The 24,600-nt window shown below is 37.7% G+C and overlaps 1 protein-coding gene and 1 pseudogene across 1 annotated transcript; both read right to left on the bottom strand.

Annotated features, from left to right (window-relative positions):
* Positions 1-8,463: 8,463 nt before the first annotated feature.
* On the bottom strand, positions 8,464-9,393 carry LOC124229353 (olfactory receptor 4X2-like). The gene has a single exon (XM_046644524.1). It carries the CDS (start codon positions 9,391-9,393, stop codon positions 8,464-8,466), a length of 930 nt encoding a protein of 309 aa, XP_046500480.1.
* An 8,208-nt stretch (positions 9,394-17,601) lies between these two features.
* On the bottom strand, positions 17,602-18,956 carry LOC124228574 (olfactory receptor 4B1-like; annotated as a pseudogene).
* Between the last annotated feature and the right edge of the window lie 5,644 nt (positions 18,957-24,600).

The following is a 24,600-nucleotide window of genomic DNA, read 5'->3' as shown; positions in this document are numbered from 1 at the left end:
TTTTTCAGCATTATTTCCCTAGGAAAAAAACTCTTCTTGGCCAACACATTGAGTTTTGATCCCATGCATTAGGTAGTTCTCACAGCTCAATGATCAGGGTTGGGCTCCATGAGAAAAGGAGCCAGAACTGACAGAAACATCATATCATCCTGCTTTCGTACTCTCCACTTTCAGATCTGGCATCACAGACACTGGTTTTCTGTGTACCCAGGAATACCTGTGAACACCCATAAAGGAATTCATGCTATGTTTTTTAAGAAACACTTAATTATACTGAAGTCATTACAGAGGGAATTACCTGACAATAAGGAGATTATCAGCCCTCAGATTTGGAATTCAGAGACTTAGATGTACTTATGTTCAGTGATCTTTAAAGGGAACAGAGGAATGGGCAGAGAGATCAAGGACTTAGAAATCAGACAAATTGAGTGTGAACTCAGGCTCTGTGAGTTACTAACTGTGTGACCGTGATCAAGACAATGACCTCCCAAAGCTTCTGTCTCTTCATCTGTTAAACAGGAACTCATACCCACCTCACCAAATTGTTTTAGAATCAAATGAGATAAAAATATATGAAATATCTTGGTTAATTGTAAAGTATACACACAGACACACATGTTCCTTCCTTGTATATAAATATTATGCCCATAAACAGTATCGGGAGTGATTATTGGTTTGTCTTAGGTGGTGTAACATTGGTATATAATTTGGGTAATTGAGATGAAAATAGAGACATAAAAGCCACTGTTCGCTTACAATCTGAAGTACTAATGACTTCCAGAAATTTAATTGACCAAATATTTGAGTTTCATTGTATGTCATTAAGAGTAAGATACAACGATGAGTAAGATTCAAACCATATTCTCAAGAGAGTGACAACAGAAGGTGAGTGATAAACACTGAAATGGAGGTAAAAAAAAAGTCTTTGAAGGACCCCAGCTGAATGCTGTGGGAAGTCAAAGAAGGGAAAAGACATATGTGTTTCAATATATGTTCACGCAGAATCTGAATGAGCAGATGTCCAAAAAGAATCTGCAAACGTTTTGTGATTGCTTCTGGTATTGCTTTTTTAATTGCTCATGGACTGATGACCTTTTATGAAAGGTGTCAGGAGCCAGAGGAAATCACCAGTACCCAAATGGAAGAATTATCAAGGCACGTAATTAACCTGGATCAAATTGAGGTTTTAGCAGAGGAGAAACCAACAGATACCACCTCAGTATAATCTTACATTAAGCCCAAATATCTTTGGACCTTTGAGCCTTTTTAAAATCTCTTAAAAATTTTTAAATAGAAAAATTTCTGGCTTCAAAAATATTAAATAAAAAATAGATAAAAACAGGTGAAACAAATAGAATGTGTTTGGTAATATTGTAGATTTAGATGCAATTATATCAGTTATTACATCCAATGAAAAAGGAATGAGCTCTCTAATTAATAAACCAAAATGCTATAAAAGAAATCCAAACATATGCTATTAACAAAAAACACAAGGATACGTAAAAGTTGAAGGTTAAAAAATACAAAAGGTGTACCATCCAAACTCAGAGACAACTCATGAAGTAATAAAAATCAGATGAAATATATTTAAAGCAAAAAATTACTATAAATGGGACATTTCATAATGAAATAGGTTTAATTCACCACTAGATGTGATAATGCTATTATGGCTAAATTTAAAAAGAGCCATTATCTTTTACAGATGTATTCGGAAACATTTACAAAAGAAATTACATGATGCTGGAGATTTTCTTTAAAACGATATGGGAGGCAAGGGGTGGTGCGAACAGATACATAAGTGAAACAAGCTTTGCCATGAGTTGATAACTGTTGAATGTGGATGATGGATACAAAGAATTCATTACACTATATTATCTACTGTGATATATGTTTAAATTTTCCACAATAAGATTACAAAAGCAATCCAACAAGCATTATCACCTGAATCCTTTCAAGTAAGGCTCTCTTTGGTCCATGAGCCCAATTGGGGATGATGTTGCCTGATCTAACTAGAAGATTGGCATCTGAAGAAAGTCATTGCGTCTGGTTTGGAATGGCTCTTTTAATGACAGGTGCTCATTACAATGCCAAAGGTCAGAGTGGAGACTCAAGTGAGTTTACTGTATGGAATTGTGTGCTTATTTGCATGGAAATGTATATATGTGCAGCAAAAATAATAGTATGTAGAATCAGTAGCTTTCATACTTACAGAACACGATCAGTTCCCTATCATACATAGACAGATCAAATTTAGCATAAAATGTATACGACTTACATACAAAAACTTTGAGACTGACATAAGCAACCTAGCAGAATAAGTTGTCCACCTTTCATATCCTTTGTCAACAACAATAATTTGACATCTTTCCACAGACAAAATTACCTTTGCAGGAGATGTGGGATCCAGGTAGGAGAGTGTGAAATCCCAGTGCAGTCCAAGAAGGAGAACAGTCATTTTAAGAAGACAGGCCTGCACCTGGGCAGCTGACTCACTGACTGTGGTCCTGGCTACAGAACTGGAAACAGCTCCATATCCCAAAGGTCTTGGCTACAGCCCATTTGGCTTCAGTTTGGTCACTAGCACTACACATCAGGGGACCTTGGAGGAATCTCACCCACATATGCATCATGCAATAGGCATACAGAATGTACGCCCAACTGTGAACCCTGAAGTGACCCATGAATTGACTCCAGGCCCTCTCAGCTGTGATCCCAGATCCCAGGGAGAACACTCATTTACAAACTCACCCATGGATGAGAGAGCCTTTTTGGAAGTCCGTGAGTCCAGTGGAGAAGTTACAGCAGAAGCTTGGAACAAAAAATCTCCAAGATGGGACACATTGGAGAAGATAAGAGGAACTCCCCAACATGGCAGAGTTCAGCACCAAGAGAGCACTTCTCGGCCCAACAGGGGAAAGTGAGAGCATATGAGTGAGCACCCAGCCTCTCTATGCAGGAACCTGCCAAAGCGGCCCATTTCTCTCTCACCCTATGAGAATACTGAGTTGTGAGCTGCAGGACTGAGGGGGTATGAGCAGCTGGAAGACGAGCAGCCAGGGCTCATGAGGGAACATATCTTTGTGTGGATCCTACAAACCACAGCTCGGACTCCATCAGGATCCCCATCCACAAGTCGCTGGGGACTACTTGCCTATGGATCCCTGCAAATGATGACATAGTGCCTACAGTCACCCCCAGAGCTTTGAGTGCCTCACTGACACACATCCCCACTCCCCATGGCTAGCTCTTGCATGCTCCTGGTGGTGGCGAGAGCAAGCTTTTCCAGATGGCTAGTGACCATGAGCAGAAAGTTGCTCTGAATCTGCAGGCCTGACTGGAAGAAACCACAAAACGCAAAAGGGAGGCTATCAGCACACAGACTGGCTTTGCAGAATTGAGGGAAGGCGTACAAGCTCAAGAATAGTTAAGCTGCAGAATCAGAATGATAACTTGAATGGGCAGATCTTGAGCCTCAGCCTCTATAAAGCAAAGAATCTCTTAGCCACCCAGACCAAAGCCCACTCTCTGCCTGCAGAAATACACACGGCATTGCATGAAGACCTCATGGGAGGCTTGAAGGACATCAGGTAAGCAACTTCTGGCTGAGGCAGTACATGAACAAGATTAGGTTCACTCTCCTGGACCACAAATCCCTATCTTGTACATTGAACACTGAGACAAGAGGGCTGGCTGAGAGTAGCCTTGGGATCCCCAGACCCTGGGACCTTGGGACCAAGCAGCAGACCTTGTCCAAAGATGCAGCCCAGGCTGGGCCTCACATGCACACTGTAAATGTATCTCTGGCCACCATGTAACATGTACTGGTGTGTAAGTAGGGAGGCCATGCACACAACAAGAAGTAAGCATGGTGTGATGGCTGTGGGCAACATCTGCACAATTAACTGTCCATGCACTTTGTGGGCCTTTTGAAAGGACTAGCGGGTAACGAAGGTGGGAGAGGACAAGATCTGCTATCAGGAGTCACTGTAACAATAAGAACTGGAAGCTTCTCTTTCAAATATTTGATAAAATGGGTCTACCTCTGGGGATAAGGATTAAAAAATATTCTAGTGAAAAAAAAGTGGAACAAGAAGTGTGGGGCAGGTGTACCCAAAGAAAAGGTGTGAGAAAGCCTCAGAATTAGCAGCAGAGCTGATGGAAGTTATATACTGACCAAGTTCAGTCAGTAAAACCTAGAGGAAATGACTGTAACGTCAAATGTGAAGACAACAACACAAGACTTCAAGAAACAGGAAACGTCAAGAAAACATGACCACACCAAAAGAGCACAGTAATTTTCCAAAAACAAACCCCAGAGACGTGGACATCTGTTATTTACCCAATCAAGAGTCCAAAATAGCTGTTTTAAGGAATCTCAGTAAGTTGCAAAAAAAAAACACAGAAAGACAAACAAAATCAGGAAGACAATACACAAACAAAATAAGTGGTTTAACAAAGATAAAAGTTATGGAAAAGAACCAAAGAAATTCTGGAACTGAAGAATACAATAAATGAAATGAAAAATTCAATAGAGATCATCAACAACAGCATGGATCAAACAGAACACTGAATCCATGAAGTAAAAGACAGGATGTTTGAAATTATCCAGTCAGAGGAAAACAAAGAAAAAAGAATGAAAAAAGAGTGAAGAAAGCCTATGTGAACCAGTGGACACTATCAAGAGAACAATCTGTGCATTATTGGAACTCATAGAAATAGAGAGTAAATTGGTGATTGCTAGGTGCCTGGGAAAGAGAGAAATGGGGAGATGTTAGTCAAAGGGTAAAAAGTTTCAGTTATAATATGAATAAGCTCTGTGGGTCTAATGTAGACATGGTGACATAGTTAATAACATTGTATTATATACTTGAAACTTGCTAACAGAGGAGATCTCAAATGTTCTCACAAAAAAAGATAATTATGTGAAAAGATGGAGGTGTTAACTAACCCTATTGTGGTAATCATTTTGCAATATTTTCTTGCATAATATCATCATGTTGTACAAGTTAGACTTACACAATGTTATCTGTCAACTATACCTCAATGAAGCTGGAAAATAAAAGAACATATTTTTAAAATACAGTTTGAAACTTTAAAACTACTGAAAAAACAAAAGATGTCAGCAAATGGAAAGATAAAGCATGATTTCGGATGGGAAGATTCACATCAATAAGATATTGATTCTTTCTATATACATTTTTAAATGCAATATGATATCTATCAAATAATAACATTTTATTTTGGGGGGATGTGCAGCTGGAAGAGAAGTAAAACTAATTCTCAAGTTCATATGGAGAAACAATACCCAAGAGAACTTTGAAAAAGAAGAGAAACAAAAAGGGACTAACCTTCCAGATATTAAAACATTCCATAAAGCTTCCATAACAAGAAATAGCGCGCACCTGGCTATTCTAGGTCATAAAAAATAATGATAATTAACTACATAAAAAGCAAAGATTTTTGTATGTCAAAAAAAGAGTAAAACAATGAAACCAGAACCCTATCTTACACCATTCACAAAAATTAATTCAAAATGGATTAAAGGCTTAAATGTAGGACTGGGAACAATAAAACTCAGAAAAAAATGCATAGAAAAAATATCTTTGATATGGATCTTGGCAATGATTGTTTGGATCTAAAACCTAAAGCATAAACAACAAAATCAAAAATAAACAAGTGGGACTACATCAAATTAAAAACCTTCTGCATAGCAAAAGAAATGATCAACAAAATAAAAAGACAACATACAGCATGGAGAAAAAATATTTGCAAACCATATACCTGATAAGGGCTTAGTATCCAAAATATATAAAGAACTCATGTAACTCAGTAGCAAAGAAACAAACAATCCAATTTAAAAATGGACAAAGGACTTGAATAAAAATTTTTCCAAAGAATACATACAGCTGGACAACAGGTACATGAAAAGGTGCTCAACGTCACTAATCATAAGGAAATGCAAATCCACACCACAATGAGTTAGCACCTCACCCCTGTTAGAACAGCTATCATCAAAAAAACAAGAGATATCAAATGCTGGTGAGGACGTGGAGAAAATGGAACCCTTGTGCCCTGTTGGTGGGATTATAAATTGATACAGCCACTATGGGAAACAATATGGAGGCACCTCAAATTAAAAATAGAACTGCTATTTGATCCAGCAATTCCACTTCTGGGAACATATCTGAAGAAAATGAAAACACTGTGTTAAAGAGATAGCTTCACCCCCATGTTCATAGCAGCATTATTCACAATAGCCAAGACTTGAAAACAATCTAAGTGTCCATCAACAAATGAATGGGTAAAGAAGTTGTGATATATGTGTATGTACACACACACACACACACACACACACAGAAATATTATTCAGCCATAAAAAAGGAAATCTTGCCATTCGTAGCAACATGAATAGAACCTGAGGACATTATACTAACTAAAATGAGTCAGACAGAGAAAGACAAATATTGCATGTATAATCTCACTTATACATGTGATCTAAAGAAAAAAAAAGCATAGAAAAAGAGATCAGATTTGTGGTTACCGAAGGTAGGGAGACGGGAGGCAGGGGATGTAATTGGATGAAGCTGGTCAAAAGGCACAAACTTCCAATTATAAGACAAATTAGTACTAGGGATGTAATGTACAACACGATGACTATAGTTAACATTGCTGTATGATATATTTGAAAGTTGTTAAGAGAATAGATCCTAAGTGTTCTCATAACAAATTTTAAAAAACTATTTTTCTCTATTCTTTCTTTTTGTATCTATATGAGATTATGGATGCTAACTAAATTTATTGTTGGTAATCAATTCACAATATGTGTAGGTCAAATCGTTATGCTGCGCAGAAACTTATACAGTGATATATGTCAATTATATCTCAATAAAACTGGAGAAAAAATGTAAAGCTTTTAAACATTGAAAACATTGTATATAAGACTAAAAGTGAATTAAATATTAAAACATCCTTCCTCACAACAAAAAATTGCAAGTTAAAACATAACAAGATGCCTATCAAATTTTCAAAATGTTTTAATTATATTTTTAAATAATTTCTGACTCACAAAAAAAGTTGCAATCATAATACTAAGAATTCCTGTATACCCTTAATCCAAATCCCCCTAATATTAATATTTTGGCATATTTCATCATTTTATTTTTTATATTTCTTTATCATTTATTCTCTCAATAGATAGGATTGTTTCTGAAACATCTGAAAGTTGCCTACATAATGCTCTTTTAACTCTAGATATTTTAATGCTTTATTCCTAAATTCAAGGACAGTCTCTGACACACACAGCACAATTATCAAATAGAGGAAATTAACTTTGATACAATTCAATTGTCTCATCTACAGAGCTTTTGCCCGCTAATAACCTTTATCAAGTACAGGATCCAACCAGGGATCACAGGTTGCATTTAGTTATGATCTACGTTTAATCTGGAACAATTCTTCATTCTTTGTCTTGGTCCTTTCAAAGATGCAAGCTGGTAATTTTGCAGAATTTCTTTAATTGGGGTTGCCTGATGTTTTTTCATGATTAGACACAGGTTATGTATTTGGGGTAGGAATCCCACAGTAGTGATATTGTGTGCCTCTCCAGTCTCAACACTGATAATGTTGACTTTGAGTAATTGTTTAATGGAGTGTCTTTCAGATTTCTCCATTATAAAGTTACACTTTTCCTCTTGCAATGAATAAGTATCTTATAGGGAGATACTTTGAGACTATGAGAATTCTTATTCCAGCCAAGAAAATTTTTAATGACAATGTTCATTCGGTCAAGAGCACTTTCACTAGGAAGGTGAATTGTTACAAATGTTCTGAGAACCAATTTAGCAATTGTATCAAAAGTTGTTATACTTTTTAATGCAGTAAATTTATTATAGCAAGTGAGTTTTTTTTCTTTTGGTAGGATGGGGGAGACTTGCTCTAAGCTAACATCTGTTGCCAGTCTTCCTCATTTTTTTTCTTCCCTTCCCCCACCAAAGCCCCAGTACATAGTTGCGTACAGTTGTAAGTTCTTCTGGTTCTTCCATGTGAGGCTGCCACAGCATGGCTAATGACAGACAACTGATGTGATTCAGTGCCTGGGAACTGAACCCGGGCTGCCAAAGCAGAGTTTGATGAACTTTAACCTCTAGGCCATCAGGGCTGGCTCGCAAGTGAGGTCTTTCTAAAAATCAGAAGTATAGTTAAAGATTTCTATTCACAAATACCACAGTGTTATTTAAAGTAGTAAAAAATTAGAAATGATCTAACAGAAAAATGGCTAGTTAAGTACTAGTACATCCATAAGAGAAAATATTTTACAAGTGATTACAATGAAGTTGTTAAAGGAGGGAACTAGTTAGAATGACTCTGGATGTAACAAGTCCTCCGAGCTGTCCTTTATCTCACTCTACCCTTCCGTTGGGACTAAGCGTCATTCTAAATGCAAGGACAAACACAAAGACATCCCTATTTCTCATCTAGTTTCATTGTCCTGATCCACAACCTCTTCATGGCCTTCTTCATTTCTGCATTTCTCAAGGAGTAGATGACAGGGTTGAGGAGTGGAGTGATCACTGTGTAGAACACGGCCACCATCTTGTCCACAGACAGAGTGGTAGAAGGCCTCAGATAGATAAAGATGCAGGGCCCAAAGAACAACATAACCACAGTGATATGGGACCCACAGGTGGAGAGGGCCTTGCGCCGCCCCTCAGAGCTTCGAGTCCTCAGATGGAGCAATATGACCACATAGGAGAATAAAAGGACCACAAAGTTGATCACAGCCATGGTCCCCCCATTGGCAACAATCAGCAGACTAATGAGGAAGGTGTCAGAGCAGGCAAGTTCGAGCAGAGGAAGCAGATCGCAGAAATAGTGGTTGATCACATTTGGGCCACAGAAGGGCAGGCGGAAGATGAGAAGGGCTTGGGCAAAGGAATGCACAAAGCCCCCCACCCAGGCTGCTCCCACCAACATAGCACAAACCTGTCGGTTCATGATGGTGGTGTAGTTGAGAGGTCTGCAGATGGCCACATAGCGGTCATACGCCATCACTGTGAGCAGGAACACCTCAGTGCCACCAAAGAAGTGGATGAAGAAAAGCTGTGTCATGCAGCCCCACAGAGATATGGCTTTCCTTTCAGCCAGCAAATCTGAGATGAGTTTGGGGGCTGAAGTAGAGGAGTAGCAGATCTCCACGAAGGACAGGTAGCTGAGGAAGAAGTACAAGGGGGAACCAAGACTTCTGCTGGTCATGACCGTGAGCACAATGAGGAGATTCCCCAGGACAATTGCTGTGTACAAGAGCAGAAATAGCACAAAACAAACAGTCTGCACCTCCTGATTAGGAGAAAGTCCCAGAAAAATGAATTCAGTCACATTATGTGTATTAGCCATGAAATCGCTACCAGGAGGCAGTAATTTGGGTGACGTGATCTGAAATGATGCAAAATAAAAGACTCTTTCATTAAGTAGGTGAATTACAATAATCCCTTACATATCTGAGAAGCTTATTAGCTGGATATTGAAAGATAAGTAGGAGCTAGTTGTGCATACAAGAAGGGAAGAGCATTCCAAAAAGGCAGAAGATCATATAAAGCTATAAAATTTCATGCATGTGTGGCTGGAGTAAAGGGGAGAATGGCAAAGATAAAGCTGGAGATAGAATCTAGTACCAATCCATGAAGCACTGATAGGGACTTTGAGGTTCATCCTACAGACAATGAGGAATCATCAGGAATATTACTCAACTGGAAGGTAACATCACTTTGTACATACAGGTTGGATTAGTGGAAACAGATCAGAGGAGGGGATATCTATCAGGAGATGAAAGCCTCATTGGACGATATGGGGCAGCAAGGAGAGTGTGGCTGTCTCCATGTTAAATGACTCTCCATTGCCTTTGAATGCTTTTGATTGCCTTTTGCCTGCTGCTTTCTTTTGTCCCACTTCCTTTCACTTGCTTTCCATCCCTGGTTTACTGAATAGCATTCTCACTACTCTGCTTCCCTTCGGAGTCTTCAGAAGAGATGTCCCTTGACATTCAGCACCCTCTCTCATTTCTACTTTCTCCTCCTAATTGTCTGTTTCTATAACTGGTCTCTTGGTGTTCTTGTCCTTTCCAAGGATCCAGTTCAATTCATGTACAATCTTCTCCTTACCAAAACTTTCATCTCCTCCAACATATGCCCCCAGTAGCTACTGAAATACAAACCACCCCTCCATTCAGAGTGCCCACTCGTCCTTTGACACATATTCTCTGCAGTCCAGCCTTCCAACATCTCAAGACATCAACCGTCACGTGCACTGACTGATTTGCAGACTGCCGTCATCCATGGTGGACTTTGTTCAAGGTGACTGAGGTCTGTGTGTATCAACACAGCCCCTTGTACAGTGAGACTCCAGGGCATCTGAGACTGAGAGTTACATGACATCCACTCATGCCACAAAGCTTCTTTCGTTCAGGGATTTGGGACAGGCTCAGGTGATTAAGGACCACCACGGGCCAGAAGGAAATCATTGATAAAATTTACAATTGCAATGACAAATGGAGGGCAGAGATGAGCCCTAAACTCTCAGATCAGCTGGGGAATTTTACCAAGGAGCTGTGCATGGAAGAAAACACTGCTAATTTTCCCACCCCTGGGTTTATACCCAGGTTTCTTCAGGCAGTATCCATGTGATATCTACAAAGTTCTTCAACTTTTCATAGATTCAAGGTCCACATTGTAGCATGGAGATAATACCTATACCATAGGTAGATGCCATACCTCCCACTCCTAGCTCATCCCAGGACAACTTAAGTTCCCCTCCTCTGTGCAAACTTGGAGTCTTCTCAGAGATAGGAAATCCATCTCCACAACCCACAGGTCCTTATGGTTAGTTGGCCCCCCTTCTCTCAGGACATTTTGGACTCACAGCACTTTCCACACTGAATTGTGATTGTTGTATGTGACCATCTGCCCACTGTGAACTTCCTCAGGTGCAGATTATGTCTCACTACGACTCCATCTCCAACCAATGCTTACTGAAATGACTCAATGATTGTAAATAGAAAGAAGAGTGAATGTAGATCTGCCCTAGCCTTCTTAGCACAGTATTTAGCACATTGTAGGTATTCAACAAATATTGAAAGGACAAAGTTCCCTAAGGATCACCACCACACCTTCTCTATTCCCAAATGCCATAGGTAGCGTTGTGCTTGTCTCAGGCAAAGACCAGACTAATGTGAGAGCAGTTTGTGAAACGCCTTGTGCTTGATGGCAACATTCTCTTTGCTTTCAAAATGGAATTATAGTCATCATGCAAAAGAAGCACATGCTCACAAAACAAAACTCACCCCAAAGTTTCTGTGGCTTTGCTGTTCTCACCACGATTCCTTCTTCTATTCTGACCACAGAGATGTAAATAGCGCCCTGAGAACAGCCCTCAGCTCATGCAGGTTTCCCAGTTAGCCAATTGGAAAGCATTAAGGCCCAGCTACCACCAGAGCCCTTACTTCTAAGGAGTTGCCAAATGGAGGATCTGCTCCCTCTGCAGCCTCAGGCTTAAGAGTGCTGAGACTAAGCCACTGGATCTATTCCACCTGATTTTTAAAAAGAGCAAAGCAGATTTGCCTCCCATGTATTCCACAGAGAAATAAGAATTCTGGCAGCTTAGCCTTGAGTTCACTCTACATGAGACATACCCAGGAGGAAGGTGTGATCATCAAATGAGAGAAGATTGGTCCCCAGGCAGCCATACCTTTCCCTTCCCAATCAGGCTGACTACCTCATGGGATGCAGGACCTGGACACTAAAATCTCAAACTTCCTTATCAGTAACATAACTTCAGAAATCAATAGGAGATATGAAAAACTTAAATTCACCCAATGTTCACAGTGTACTTACTCTGTATGAGGCTCTGTGCTGTTCAGGGGTCAATTAGATATAGCTCCTGCTTACCATGAACTCAATCATGTGGCTTTACATGAACTGACACCTTTCAAAGGATGGCTCTTAGGAATATGGGACACAAGTGTCAGAAACTCAAACAGCGCTTCTTGCCTTGCTATGGATGAGGCTATAGATCAGTGGTTCTAAACAAGGGGCCATTTTGTCCCCCAAAGGACATTTGGCAATATCTGGAGACATTTTTCATTGTCACAACCTGGATGGAGAAGAGGTGCTACTGGCATCTAGTGGGGAGAGGCCAAGGATGCTATGACACATCCTGCAATGCACAGGATAGTCCCCCTACATCAAAGAATCATCTAACCCAAAATGTCAATAGTGCTGTTGTTGAGATCCTTAGTAAGATAAAGCTAAATTTGCTGTGAATTGATAATTATGAAACTGGGTGATGGGTATATGAGTTCACTAACCTGCCTTGACCCCATCAGTGTATATATTAAATTTTCTTTAACAAAGGATTTTACAAATGCCGTAATAGTACTTTGTACTCTACACCAGTGCTACTCAAAAATGTCACTAATTCAGTCTTGATTAAAATTAGAGTTGAAACAAGATGCCAAGTTTCAACTAATGATGAAGAATAAAATTATGAAGAGAGACGTTAAGATTTTTTTAAAAGGTTAATTGTTTTTGAGAATACAAATGCTCCTAATTAAGCATTACCTATACAGAAAGAAACACAAGGAAAGTAAAATTAGCAAATAATTACTTAAAAGCTCCAAATATTTTACTAAAACCTATGCTTATTCTGTAACTTATCATGAAGTTAAGTTTCTGTGAAAATCTTTCAGTCAAAGTCTTTTCTATATTGAAAGATTTGGTGTAATAAATCTAAGGAAGATACATTTTTAAATGTGAATCTATGAATATTCATTTTTGGAAACTACATTTGTTAAATGTAGTTTGATTTTATTTCCTAACCTGTTAAAGATTAGCCCATTGACTACGGTCTCAATTCTCCAGTTCTAATTGAACACCAGGACAGACTCTTGCAGAATTAGGAATATAGCTGTACATAGTAAAAAGTTATTTTTCACATAAAATTATCAAATGACTCTGTCAGTTTATGCTTTAAAAAAAAAAAAAAAACAGGAATGGGGGTCAGCCCAGTGGTGCAGCAATTAAGTTCACACGTTCTGCTTTGGCAGCCCAGGGTTTGCTGGTTCGGATCCCAGGTATAGACCTACGCACCACTTGTCAAGCCATGCTGTGGCAGGCATCCCACATAAAATAAAGGAAGATGGGCACAGATGTTAGCTCAGGGCCAGTCTTCCTCAGCAAAAAGAGGAGTATTGGCAGTGGATGTTAGCTCAGGGCTAATCTTCCTCAAAAAAAAAAAAAAGGGAATGTCAAAAATGTTTATAGCAGATTTTATTCATAACACCTGAAAACTGAAATCAATCCAAATGTCTCTCAACAGGAGATTAGATTTTTTCAGTTGTGATATACTTGTGGAATGGAATACTATTCACAAAATAAAAGAACAAACTATTGTAACCCACAACGTGATGAATCTCAAAATCAGTATGTAAGGTGAAAGAAGCCAAACACAAGAGTACATGCTTTATGATTCCATCCATATGAGCTTAATAACAGGCTAAACTAATCTGTGATGATAGAAAATATGATAGTGGTTGCCTTGCGGAGTGGGGATTGTCTGCAAGGGGTCAAGAGAGAAGCTACTGGGATGATAAAAATATTCTATACCTTGGTTGGATGTTGGTTACACAGATATATAAATTTATCAAAGCTCATTGGATTGTACACTTCTAGTCTGTGCATTTCACTGAATATAAATTTTACCTCAATTAAAAAATAAAACCTAGCTTCAGTGGGGGACCACAACGGAGGACACATCTGGTCTAGGAGTCAGAATACCTGAATTTGTGCCCAGGCTTTGTGCTTGATATATTCCTGTGCAGAGATTGCTGGTTTTCCCCCAAAACTCATTTTCCTTTCCTTTCTCCTATAGTATTGGGACCTCTGAATTTTTATCTGGACACCTACGCACCCGGAATAAAAATTGCATTACCCAGCCTCTCTTGACATGTACTTATTTTGTATCTTGCTCTTCCCTAATTGCAGGAATTCTGTCATTATTACTGGAACCCTAGAAGCCATCTTGGGCCATGAAGTAAACCTGAGAATAGAAACTATAAAAGATGGAGAAACAAGATAGAGACATTTTCTATATCCATTTTCTATAACTGTCTAATTCCTGACTTCTATCTTCTTTTAGATTATGTTGCTTGCAGCTAAAACTTAATATAAATGATATTTCAATCTCCAAAAATGTCCATTGAGAAGTTATTTCATTTTTTACTGACATCACAGTGTCAGTCTCCAGGATTTTTATGAGACTCCAGTGAAATAATGGATGTGAAAGGGCTTTGAAATACGCACAAGGTTTTATACAAATATAAAGTATACAAGTTGCCATATAACAAATCCAATTATGGTTTTGGGACATTTCAATGCAGTTTGGAAGTTGGTATTTTTCATTGCAAGATAATACATTAACATGATGTCTAATATTTCAACTAAAAGTAATTCACTATAAAGTTCTTCTCTGAGTACAAATGATCTCATATCTAACACAAGCCTTTCCCAAATGATAAAGATAAGCAAGGCTAATACCATATTGTATCTTTTATTCATTCATTAGTTGTTGAGTAAACATATGTAGCTATGTTTACTACATAGCTTCATTAACTATGTAGTAAAGTAGAACAATTCACCTACAATCAATTCACCAACTATGTTTGCCAGATAACTGAATTGCCAACAGTTAATTCACAGAATTAACCAATTCAACAATTTAACTCAGGCAAATGACCAATCCACTGAATTAGTAACTCACCAAAGACAGGCTTCCACTCCCACTCTACTCTACTTCTTTCACCTCTAATTAAGAAGCATTGAAACATTCAAATTTTGTTTATTTTATTTCATTTTATTTATTTTTTGAGGAAGATTAGCCCTGAGCTAACTGTTGCCAATCCTCATCTTTTTGCTGAGGAAGACTGGCCCTCAGCTAACATCTATACCCATCTTCCTCTACTTTGTATGTGAGAAGCTTACCACAGCATGACTTGTCAAGTGCTGCCATATCCGCACCCAGGATCCAAACCAGTGAACCCAAGGCTGCCAAAGTGGAACGTGCACACTTAACCACTGCGCCACTGGGCCAGCCCCAAAATATTCAAATTTTAAAACACAGAAAATCAACCTTCAATGAATACAAATAGACAAATCCGTAAAGAATAAAAGGGCATTTCAGTTATGCCAACCTGACAGAAATTTGCACACACTATTTCCAGTTAGTTCAAATCAAGGGCGAAACCTATGAAGAGGCATGAAGTTTGACTACACTTCTGCAGATCATCAATTACCTCACCTGTCCTCACCTCCAATCACCTCTCTCCACATTTCAGATCTATTTACTCCCCTACCCCATAAATGTCCCTGAGTCCCTATTTTCGGGGAAGCAAATTTGAGGCTCATGCTCTCGCTTCCTCACATGGCTGCCTTGTGAGTAAATTCTCTCTCTGCTGCAATCTCATTGTCTTGGTGTTTGGCTTTCTGCGCAACAGGCAAAAATGAGCCTGGTTTGGTAACACCAAGAAATGGAAAAATATATTCCACGTTTTGTGGGAAGAACTAAAAAGTTACATGGAGAGGGGCACAGACACAAGAAGGAGTAAAGAACTAAGGCCAATAATTCAATCTGAAACATGAAGGCTTGAAGAATACAGGTGAAAACCTGCCCAGGGGTAACCCCATCTGCTACTTATGCCTGCATCCCTTTCTTGTCAAAGTAAATCCAAGAAAGAAGAGAAGTTTACTAAATTGAACACTAATCAGAAGAGAGAAGCCAAGATTCATAAAATCCTTGCTATTCATTATTTCCAAGAAAACTAAAATAAAACACACAAAAATTCCTCCCAAAACATTGCTCATTGCAGGTCTTGGCAAAATGCATGTGTCATAATTTTTTTTTTTAAAGATTTTATTTTTTTCCTTTTTCTCCCCAAAGCCCCCCAGTACATAGTTGTATATTCTTCATTGTGGGTCCTTCTAGTTGTGGCATGCGGGACGCTGCCCCAGCGTGGTTAGATGAGCAGTGCCATGTCCACGCCCAGCATCCGAACCAACAAAACACTGGGCCGCCTGCAGCGGAGCGCGCGAACTTAACCACCCGGCCACGGGGCCAGCCCCGCATGTGTCATAATTTTATAAGAGTTAATAGAAATATGTTTTTGATTAATCTAAACTTCAGTCTTGCTGCTTGGGGAATTTATTTGCAGTGCATTCATCCAGAACTCTGGATTAGGCATATGCATGGAAACAGCCTCCTTTGCATCTAAGCAAAAGCATGTGACCTAGTTCTGATCAATAAGAAGAAAATAAGAATGGTTCTGAGGAGTTTCTTGCAAATATTCCCCAAAATAAATGAGAGCCCCTCCCTTCCTTCACGTGAGCATATAATAGTTAGAGCTTCTGCAGCCATCTTGCAGCCATGAGAGGACAACCAAGAGAATTGAAGAGGCACCAACAAGGTGCTATGACATCACAGAATTAACAAAACAACCTTGGAACTGTTGACCTCCAACTTCTCATTGAGTAAGCAATTAATGCTATTACAACTTAAGCCTGGGGTTGGTAAACTTTTTCTGTAAAGGGTCACATAGCAAATATTTTATGCTTTGCAGACCATGCAGTCTCTGTCACAACTACTCAACTATGCCACTGTAGCACAAAAGCTGCCAGAGATAAAAAGTAAAATAATGGGCATGACTCTAGTCCAATAAAACCTTATTTATTGACACTAAAATTTGAACCTCATATAACTTTCATGCATCACAAAATACTATTCTGTTTTGATTTTTTTCAACCATTTAAAAATGTAAAAACCATTCTTAGCTGGCAGGCCATAGAAAAATAGGCAATTAGGTGTATTTGGCTTAAGCCATACCTCAGTGCTCAATAATGACTGTCTAGAAGGGTAAGGGTCTTGTAAAATTGTTCACGTTAAGATCTTAGTGGTTAATAATAGCTCTATTTTATTTTATCCCCCAGAGATATTTCTATACTAACAATGCCCTACTCCCATGAACCAAAGCTCCTACTGCAGAATTTCAGATATTATAACCATATTAACGGGGTACGGACACCAAATGAAGGAGAAAAGCCTTCCTGGGACCCCCACAAGATCATATTGATGAAAAGGGAAAAGGAAAAACATAAACTTCTGTCTCCAAATACCACAATCATTCCACATACCACAGCATGCTAACACCAAGCGATAAAGTGAATGAACACAAGGTTGCACAGGTGGAAGATGATAGAGCGGGATTCCAGGCTAAGTGATCCCTCTCTGAAGTCTATGGACTTTGCAGTATAAACCACTAAAGAAGAAAAGGAATGCAGTTCAATTTTTAGCATTCTCTGAACACAGATATCTATAAAACTTCTGATTTATATTATGTAATATGAGGGGCTTGTCTAAAATACAACAAAAAATATGAATAGGTTAACATTTGCTTTCTTCCTCATAGTTGACTAAAATCAGAATGCATATTTAGTCACGCTATACATGTTCATTTTTTACAAGTTTTCATTTTTGTTCCACCACTGAATTCACATTCTTGCCTCACAACCTCTTTATGGCAATTTTCACTTCTGCATTTCTAAGGTGTAGATGATGGGGTTCAGCATGGGGGTGATGACCGTGTAGGACATGGCCACAAGTTTGTCCTCAGTGAAGGTGGAGGAGGGTCGCCTGTAGAGGAAGATCGAGGTCCAAAGAACGCAATGACCACCATGATGTGAGTAGCATATGTGGAGGGGCCTTTGTGCCTCCCCTCTGCAGAATGGTTTCTCAAGTTGAGCGGGATGACAATATAAGAAGACACCAGGATGAGAAGGTAAAAGATAGATAGCAATCTACTCTTAGCCAACACAATAACCCCCTCCACAGAGGTATCAACACACGCAATCTTGAATAAGTGATGGAAGTCACAGAAGCAGTGGTCAATTACATTGGGACCACAGAAGGGCAATTGGACAGTGACAAGGATCTGAATCATGGAGTGAATTACACCATCTAGACAGGAAGCAGCCACAAGAAGATGACACAGGGTGACTCATGATGGTATGTAGTGAAGGGGTTTGCAGATGGCCAAATAGTGGTCATAGGCTATTACTGTGAGCAGAAAGGTCTCAGTAAGTCCAAAGAAGTAAAAGAAGAATATCTGAGCCACACAGCCCTTCAGGAAGATGGTTCTAACATTAGCAAGTAAGTCTGTGATGACTTTAGGGACAATGGTAGAGGTGTAACTGATCTCCACCAGGGACAATATCTAAGGAAGAAATACATGGGGTATTTTTTCCAAGTCAAGACTTAGAAATAACCTAAGTTGTCATCAAGGGATGAATGGATAAAGAAGATGTGGTATATATACACAATGAAATACTATTCAGTTATTTTAAAAAGATGAAATCTTGCCATTTGTGGCAACATGGATGAACCTTGAGGGAATTATGCTAAGTGAACTAAGTCAGATGGAGAAAGTCAAATACAGTATGATCTCACTCACAAGTAGAAGAAAAAAACGACAACAACAAACAAACACATAGCTACAGAAATTAGATTGGTGGCTACCAGAGGGTAAGGGGAGAGAGAGGAGGGCAAAAGGATTGACAGGGCACTTGTGTATGTTGATGGATCGTGATTAGTCTTTGGGTGATGAACACGATGTAGTCTATGCAGAAGTTGCAATATAATGATGTATGCCTGAAATTTATATAATAAAGTTATAAACCAATGTTACCTCAATTTTAAAAAGTCAAAAAAATTCTTTAAATTAATAATAATAATAATTTAAAAGGCAGAAAATATAAAAATAAGTGCATGGGGGAATGCAGACTCTTACTGATGCTGACTGTCACAATGATGAGGCCATTGCCAACCAGCGTGTCCAGGTATATGGGAAGAAACACCACAAATCACTCTCTCTGCACCTCTAGATTCTAGAGAAGACAAGTGATAGTTAACTCAGTCATGTTATTTATATTCACCAAAGAATCCATTGAGGTGTGCTGGATGTAGCTACTGAGAAACCTGTAGAAAACAAACATTAACTGTAATCAATTCACCTTATTTGTAACACGTTAGACAGTGTAAACCACTTTACAGCATATGTTTTTTAAGAACTCTTTATTTGGTCAATATGTATTCATTCAGCATTAAATATTAGAAATCTAATTAAAGTTTATATATTAGAAAATGAAGGTTCAGAGAAATGGTTATTTACCCAAGATCATCCAGAAAAGTGGTGGGTGCTCAGACTCAGTACCAGGCTTTCTGACTTCAGTACAAGGTTCTTTCTAATTCATCACAAGATATTCTGATTTGGGGTCCATTCAAGTTCACAGCTTACATTTTTCTTAACATCATTGCATTTTTCTCTTATTATCTCTTTCTTCTCTTTTGTCTTTTCCTTTTTTTAGCTTTATTGAAGTATAATTTGCAAATGAAATTGTATGACATTTGAAGTGTACATGATGGTGATTTGATATACATATACATTGGGAAAGGATTTCCAACATCTAGTTAATTAACACATCCATCGTATCACATATTTATCTCTTTTTTTTTTTTTTTTGGTGAGAACACTTAAGTTCTATTCTCTTACCAATTTTCAATCATATAATATAGTGTTACCAACTACGTCACCATATCTTACATTAGATCCTTAGATTTTACTCATATTATAGCTGAAAGTATGTACCCTTTTACTAATTTCTTCTTATCCCCCAGCACCAGACCCTAGGCAACTATTTTTGTACTCTCTCTTTCTGTGAGTTTGAGTTTTTTTGTTTTGTTTGATTTTTAGATTCCACATGTAAGTAATATCATGCAGGGCCTTGTCTGGCTTATTTCACTTAGCTTTCTGCCCTCTGGGTTCATCCATGTCACAAATCCTCGTCACAAATGAGAGGGTTTTGTTCATTCTCATGGCTGAATAATATTCCAGGTACATATATACCACATCTTCTCCATTGATTCCTCCATTGATGGACACTTAGGTTGTTTCCATATCTTTACCGCTGTGCATAATGCTACAATAACATGGTAGTGCAGATATCTCTTCCATATCCTGGTTTCATTTCCTTTGGTATATACCAGAAGTGAGATTACTGGATCATATGGTAGTTCTATTTTTTGAAGAACCTCCATACTGTTTTCCATAGTCACTGCACAAATTTATTCTCAAGAACAGTGCACAAGTGTTCCCTTTTCTCCACTTCACCAACACTTGTTCTCTCTTGTCTTTTTTATGATAGCAATTCTAACATTGAGAGGTGATATCTCATTGTGGTTCTGATTTGCACTTCCCTGATGATTAATAATGTTGACCATCTTTTCATACACTTGTTGGCTATTTGGATGTCTTCTTTGGGAAGCTGTCTCTTCAGGTCTTTTTTCCACTTTTTAATAGGATTTTTGTTAGTTATTGAGTTATATGATTTATTTATATATTTTGGATAAGGATAACACCTTATCAGAACTTGATTTGCAAATATTTTCTCCAATTCATAGATTTTCCCTGGTTTTATTTTTTTTTTTTTGATGGTTTCCTTCGTTGAGCAGAATATTTTTGGTTTGATGTAGTCCATTTGTTTATTTTTTCTTTTGTTGACTTGCCATTTGGTGTCATATCCAAACAAATCATAGCCAAAACCAATGTCAAGGAGCTCGCCCCCTATGTTTTCTTGTAGTATGTTTACTGTTTCAACTCTTACATTTAAGTCTTTAAACCATTTTGAGTTAACCTTGTGAGTGGTTTAAGAAAGAGGTCAAGTATCATTCTTTTCCACATGGCTCTTCAGTTTTCAGAATACTATTTATTGAAGAGACTATCCTTTCCACATAGTATATTCTCAGCTGCTTTGTCATAAACTGAATTGACCATATGTGCATGGCTTTATTTCTGGGGTCTCTATTTTGTTCCATTGATCTATGTGTCTGTTTTTATGCCAATACCATCTTGTTTGATTACTATAGCTTTGAAATATAGTTTGAAATAGGGAAGTGCGATGTCTCCAGCTTTGCTCTTCTTTCTCAAAATTGCTTTGGCTATTTGAGGTCTTACTTGTTTCCATAAAAATTTTAAGACAGTTACTTATATTTCTGTGAAAAATTCCATTGGAATTATAATAGAGATTGCATTGGATCTGTAGATTGCTCGGGTTAATAAAGATGTTTTACCAATATTAATTCTTCCCATCCATGAGCCTGGAATGTCTTTCCGTTTATTTCTTCTTCAATTTCTTTCATCAATGTTTTATAGTTTTCAGTGTTCAGATTTTTCACCTTCTTGGTTAAATTTATGCTAAGTATTTTATTATGTTTGTTGCAATTGTAATGGGACTTTTTTCCTGTTTCTCTTTCTGATAGCTCCTTGTAAGTGTATAGAAATCCAACTGACTTTTGTATCCTGTAACTTTACTGAACTTGTTTATTAGTTTTATACGTTTTTGGTGGAGTCTTTAGGAGTTTTTATTGTAATATGTCATCTGAAAATAGAGACAGTTTTACTTCTTCCTTTTTGATGTGGATGCCATTTCTTTTCTTTTCTTTCTTTTCTTGACTAATTGTTCCATATAGGATTTCCAGTACTACGGTGAATAAAACAGACAAGGGTAGGTATCCTTGTCTTTTTTCTGATCTTAGAGGAAAAGCTTTCATTTTTCACTATTGAGTATAATCTTAGCTGTGGGTTTGTCATATATGGCCTTTATTATGTTCAGGTGCATTCCCTCTATAACCAGTTTTTTGAGATTTTTTATCATGAATGGATGTTGACTTTTGTCAAAGATTTTTTTCTGCAACTTCTAAGATGATCATATGATTTTTATCCTTCATTTTGTAATGTGGTATATCACACTGATTGACTTGCAGATAATGAATCACCTTGCATCCCTGAAATAAATACCACTTTACATGGTATATGATCATCACAATGTATTGTTGAACTCTATTTGCTATATTTTGTTGAGGATTTTTGTATCTATGTTTACAGGAATATTGCCTATAATTTTCTTTTCTAGTAGTCTTCTTGCCTGGTTTTGCCGTCAGGGTAATGCTGGCCTCATACAGTGAGTTTAGAAGTGTTCCCTCATCCTCTATTTTGTGGAAGAGTTTCAGAAGCGTTGGTATTAATTTTTCCTTAAATGTTTGGTAGAAATCACCTGTGAAGCTATCTGGTCCTGGGCTTTTGTTTGTTAGAAAGTTTTTGATTACTGATTCAATCTTCTTACTAGTAATAGGTCTGTTCACATTTTCTATTTCTTCATGCTTCACTCTTGGTAGGTTTTACATTTCTAGGAACTTATCCATTTCTTCTGAGTTGTCCACTTTGTTGACATATATTGTTCATGGTGGTCTCTTATTATCCTTTGGAGTTGTGTGGCTTCAGTTGTAATGTCTCCTCTTTCATTTCTCATTCTATTTATTTGAGTCCTGTCTCTTTTATTCTTGGTAAATTTAGCTAAAGCCTTGTCTATTTTGTTTATCTTTTCAAAAAAATCACCTCCTAGTTTCATTGATCTTTGCTATTGTATTTTTAGTCTCTATTTCATCTTTCCACTGTGATATTCATTAATTCCTTCATTCTGCTAACTTTTGGCTTAGTTCATTCTATTTTTGTCTACTTCCTTGAGATGTAATATAATGTTATTTGAGCTCTTTCTTTTTTCTTAATGCAGGTGTCTATCACCATGAACTTCCCTCTTAGAATTGTTTTTGCTGCATTCCATAAGTTTTCTTGATATGTATTTCCATTTTCATCTGCCTGAGGATATTTTTTTTATTTCTTTCTGATTCTTCTTTGACCCATTGGTTATTCAGGAGCATATTGTTTAATCTCTGCATATTTTTTAATTTTCCAGTTTTAGTCTTCTAACTGATTTCTAGTTTCACACCACAGTGGTCAGCAGAGAACACTGATAAGTTTCAAATTTATTAAGACTTCTTTTGTGTCCTAACTATATCTTAGACAATGTTCCATGTGCACTTAAGAAGAATTTGTATTCTCCTGCTGTTGGATGGAATGATCTTTAAATCTCTCTAAGTCCATCTGGTCTAATGTATACTTTAATTTTAATTATTTTATTGATTTTCTGTATGGAAATCTATTCATTTTTGTAAGTGGGCTATTGAAGCCCCCTACTATTATTGTATTCTTATCTATTGCCCCCTTCAGAACTAGTGTTTGCTTTATATATACATAGGTGTTCCTATATTGGGTACACAAATATTTAGAAACGCTATGGACAGCTAATTTTCAGCAAAGAAGCCAAGAACACACAATGGAGCAAGGAAAGTCTCTGCAATAAATGGTTATGGGAAACCTGGACAACCATATGCAAAAGAATTAAAATAGACCACTATCTCATGCCATGCACAAATATTAACTCAAAAAGGATTAAGACTTGATGTAAGACCCGAGACCATAAATCTCCTACAAGAAAACGGTAGTAAGCTCTTTGACATCAGTCTTAGCAGTATCTTTTGGAATATGTTTCCTCAGGCAAGGGAAACAAAAGAAAAAATAAACAAATGGTACTGCTTCGAACTAAAAAGCTTCTGCACAGCAAAGGAAGCCATCAACAAAATGGAAAGATAAGCTAGTGATTGGGAGAAGATATTTGCAAATCATAAACCAATAAGGGGTTAATATCAAAAACATAAAGAAATAATACTACTCAACTACAACAACACCACCAAACAACCCAATTAAAAAATGGGCAAAGGATCTGAACATTTTTCCAAAGAAGATATACAGATAGCCAACAGGTGCATGAAAAGATGTTCAATATCACTAATTATTAGGCAAATGCAAATCAAACCACAATGAGATATGACATCACGCCCATCAGAATTGCTATTATTAAAAAGACAAGAAATAACAAATGTTGGAGAGGATGTGGAAAAAAAGGAATCTTATACACTGCTGGTGGGAATGCAAATTGGTGCAGACACTATGGAAAACAGTATGGCTATTCCTCAGAAAATTAAAAATAGAACTACCATGTGATCTAGCTATTCCACTTCTGGATATTTATCCAAAAAGTATGAAAACACTAATTTGAAAAGATGTACTCACGCCTATGTTCTTTGCAGCTTTATTCACAAAAACCAAGACTTGGAAACAACCTAAGAGCCCATCAACTGATAAATGGGTAAAGAAGGTATGATACACACACACATGCACACACACACACGCACACACAGGAATATTACTCAGCCATAAAAAGGTGAAATCTTGCCATTTGTGACAACATGAATGAACCTTGAGAGTATGACGCTGAGCAAAATAAGTCAGACGGAGAAAGACAAATACCATATGATTTCACTCATATGTGGAAGACAAACAAACAAACACATATATACAGAAAACAGAGGGATTGTTACCAGAGGAGAAGGAGAGAGAGTGAAAGAGGAAAAGGGGTGCATGTATACTGTTACGGATGACAACCAGACTTTTGCTGGGGAACACAACGTAGTCTATACAAAAGGCAAAATATAAAGACGCACATCTGAAATTTATACAATATTATAAATCAATATTACCTCAACAAAAAA

The sequence above is a fragment of the Equus quagga genome, chromosome 17, assembly GCF_021613505.1.
Source record: "Equus quagga isolate Etosha38 chromosome 17, UCLA_HA_Equagga_1.0, whole genome shotgun sequence".
NCBI lineage: Eukaryota > Metazoa > Chordata > Mammalia > Perissodactyla > Equidae > Equus > Equus quagga.
The sequence above is the reverse complement of the archived record's forward strand: the minus strand, read 5'-3'. Positions and strand labels throughout refer to the sequence as shown.

Excerpts from the sequence above, each read along its gene's own strand:
- LOC124229353 (XM_046644524.1), bottom strand. The coding sequence starts at position 9,393 with ATGGCTAATACACATAATGTGACTGAATTCATTTTTCTGGGACTTTCT.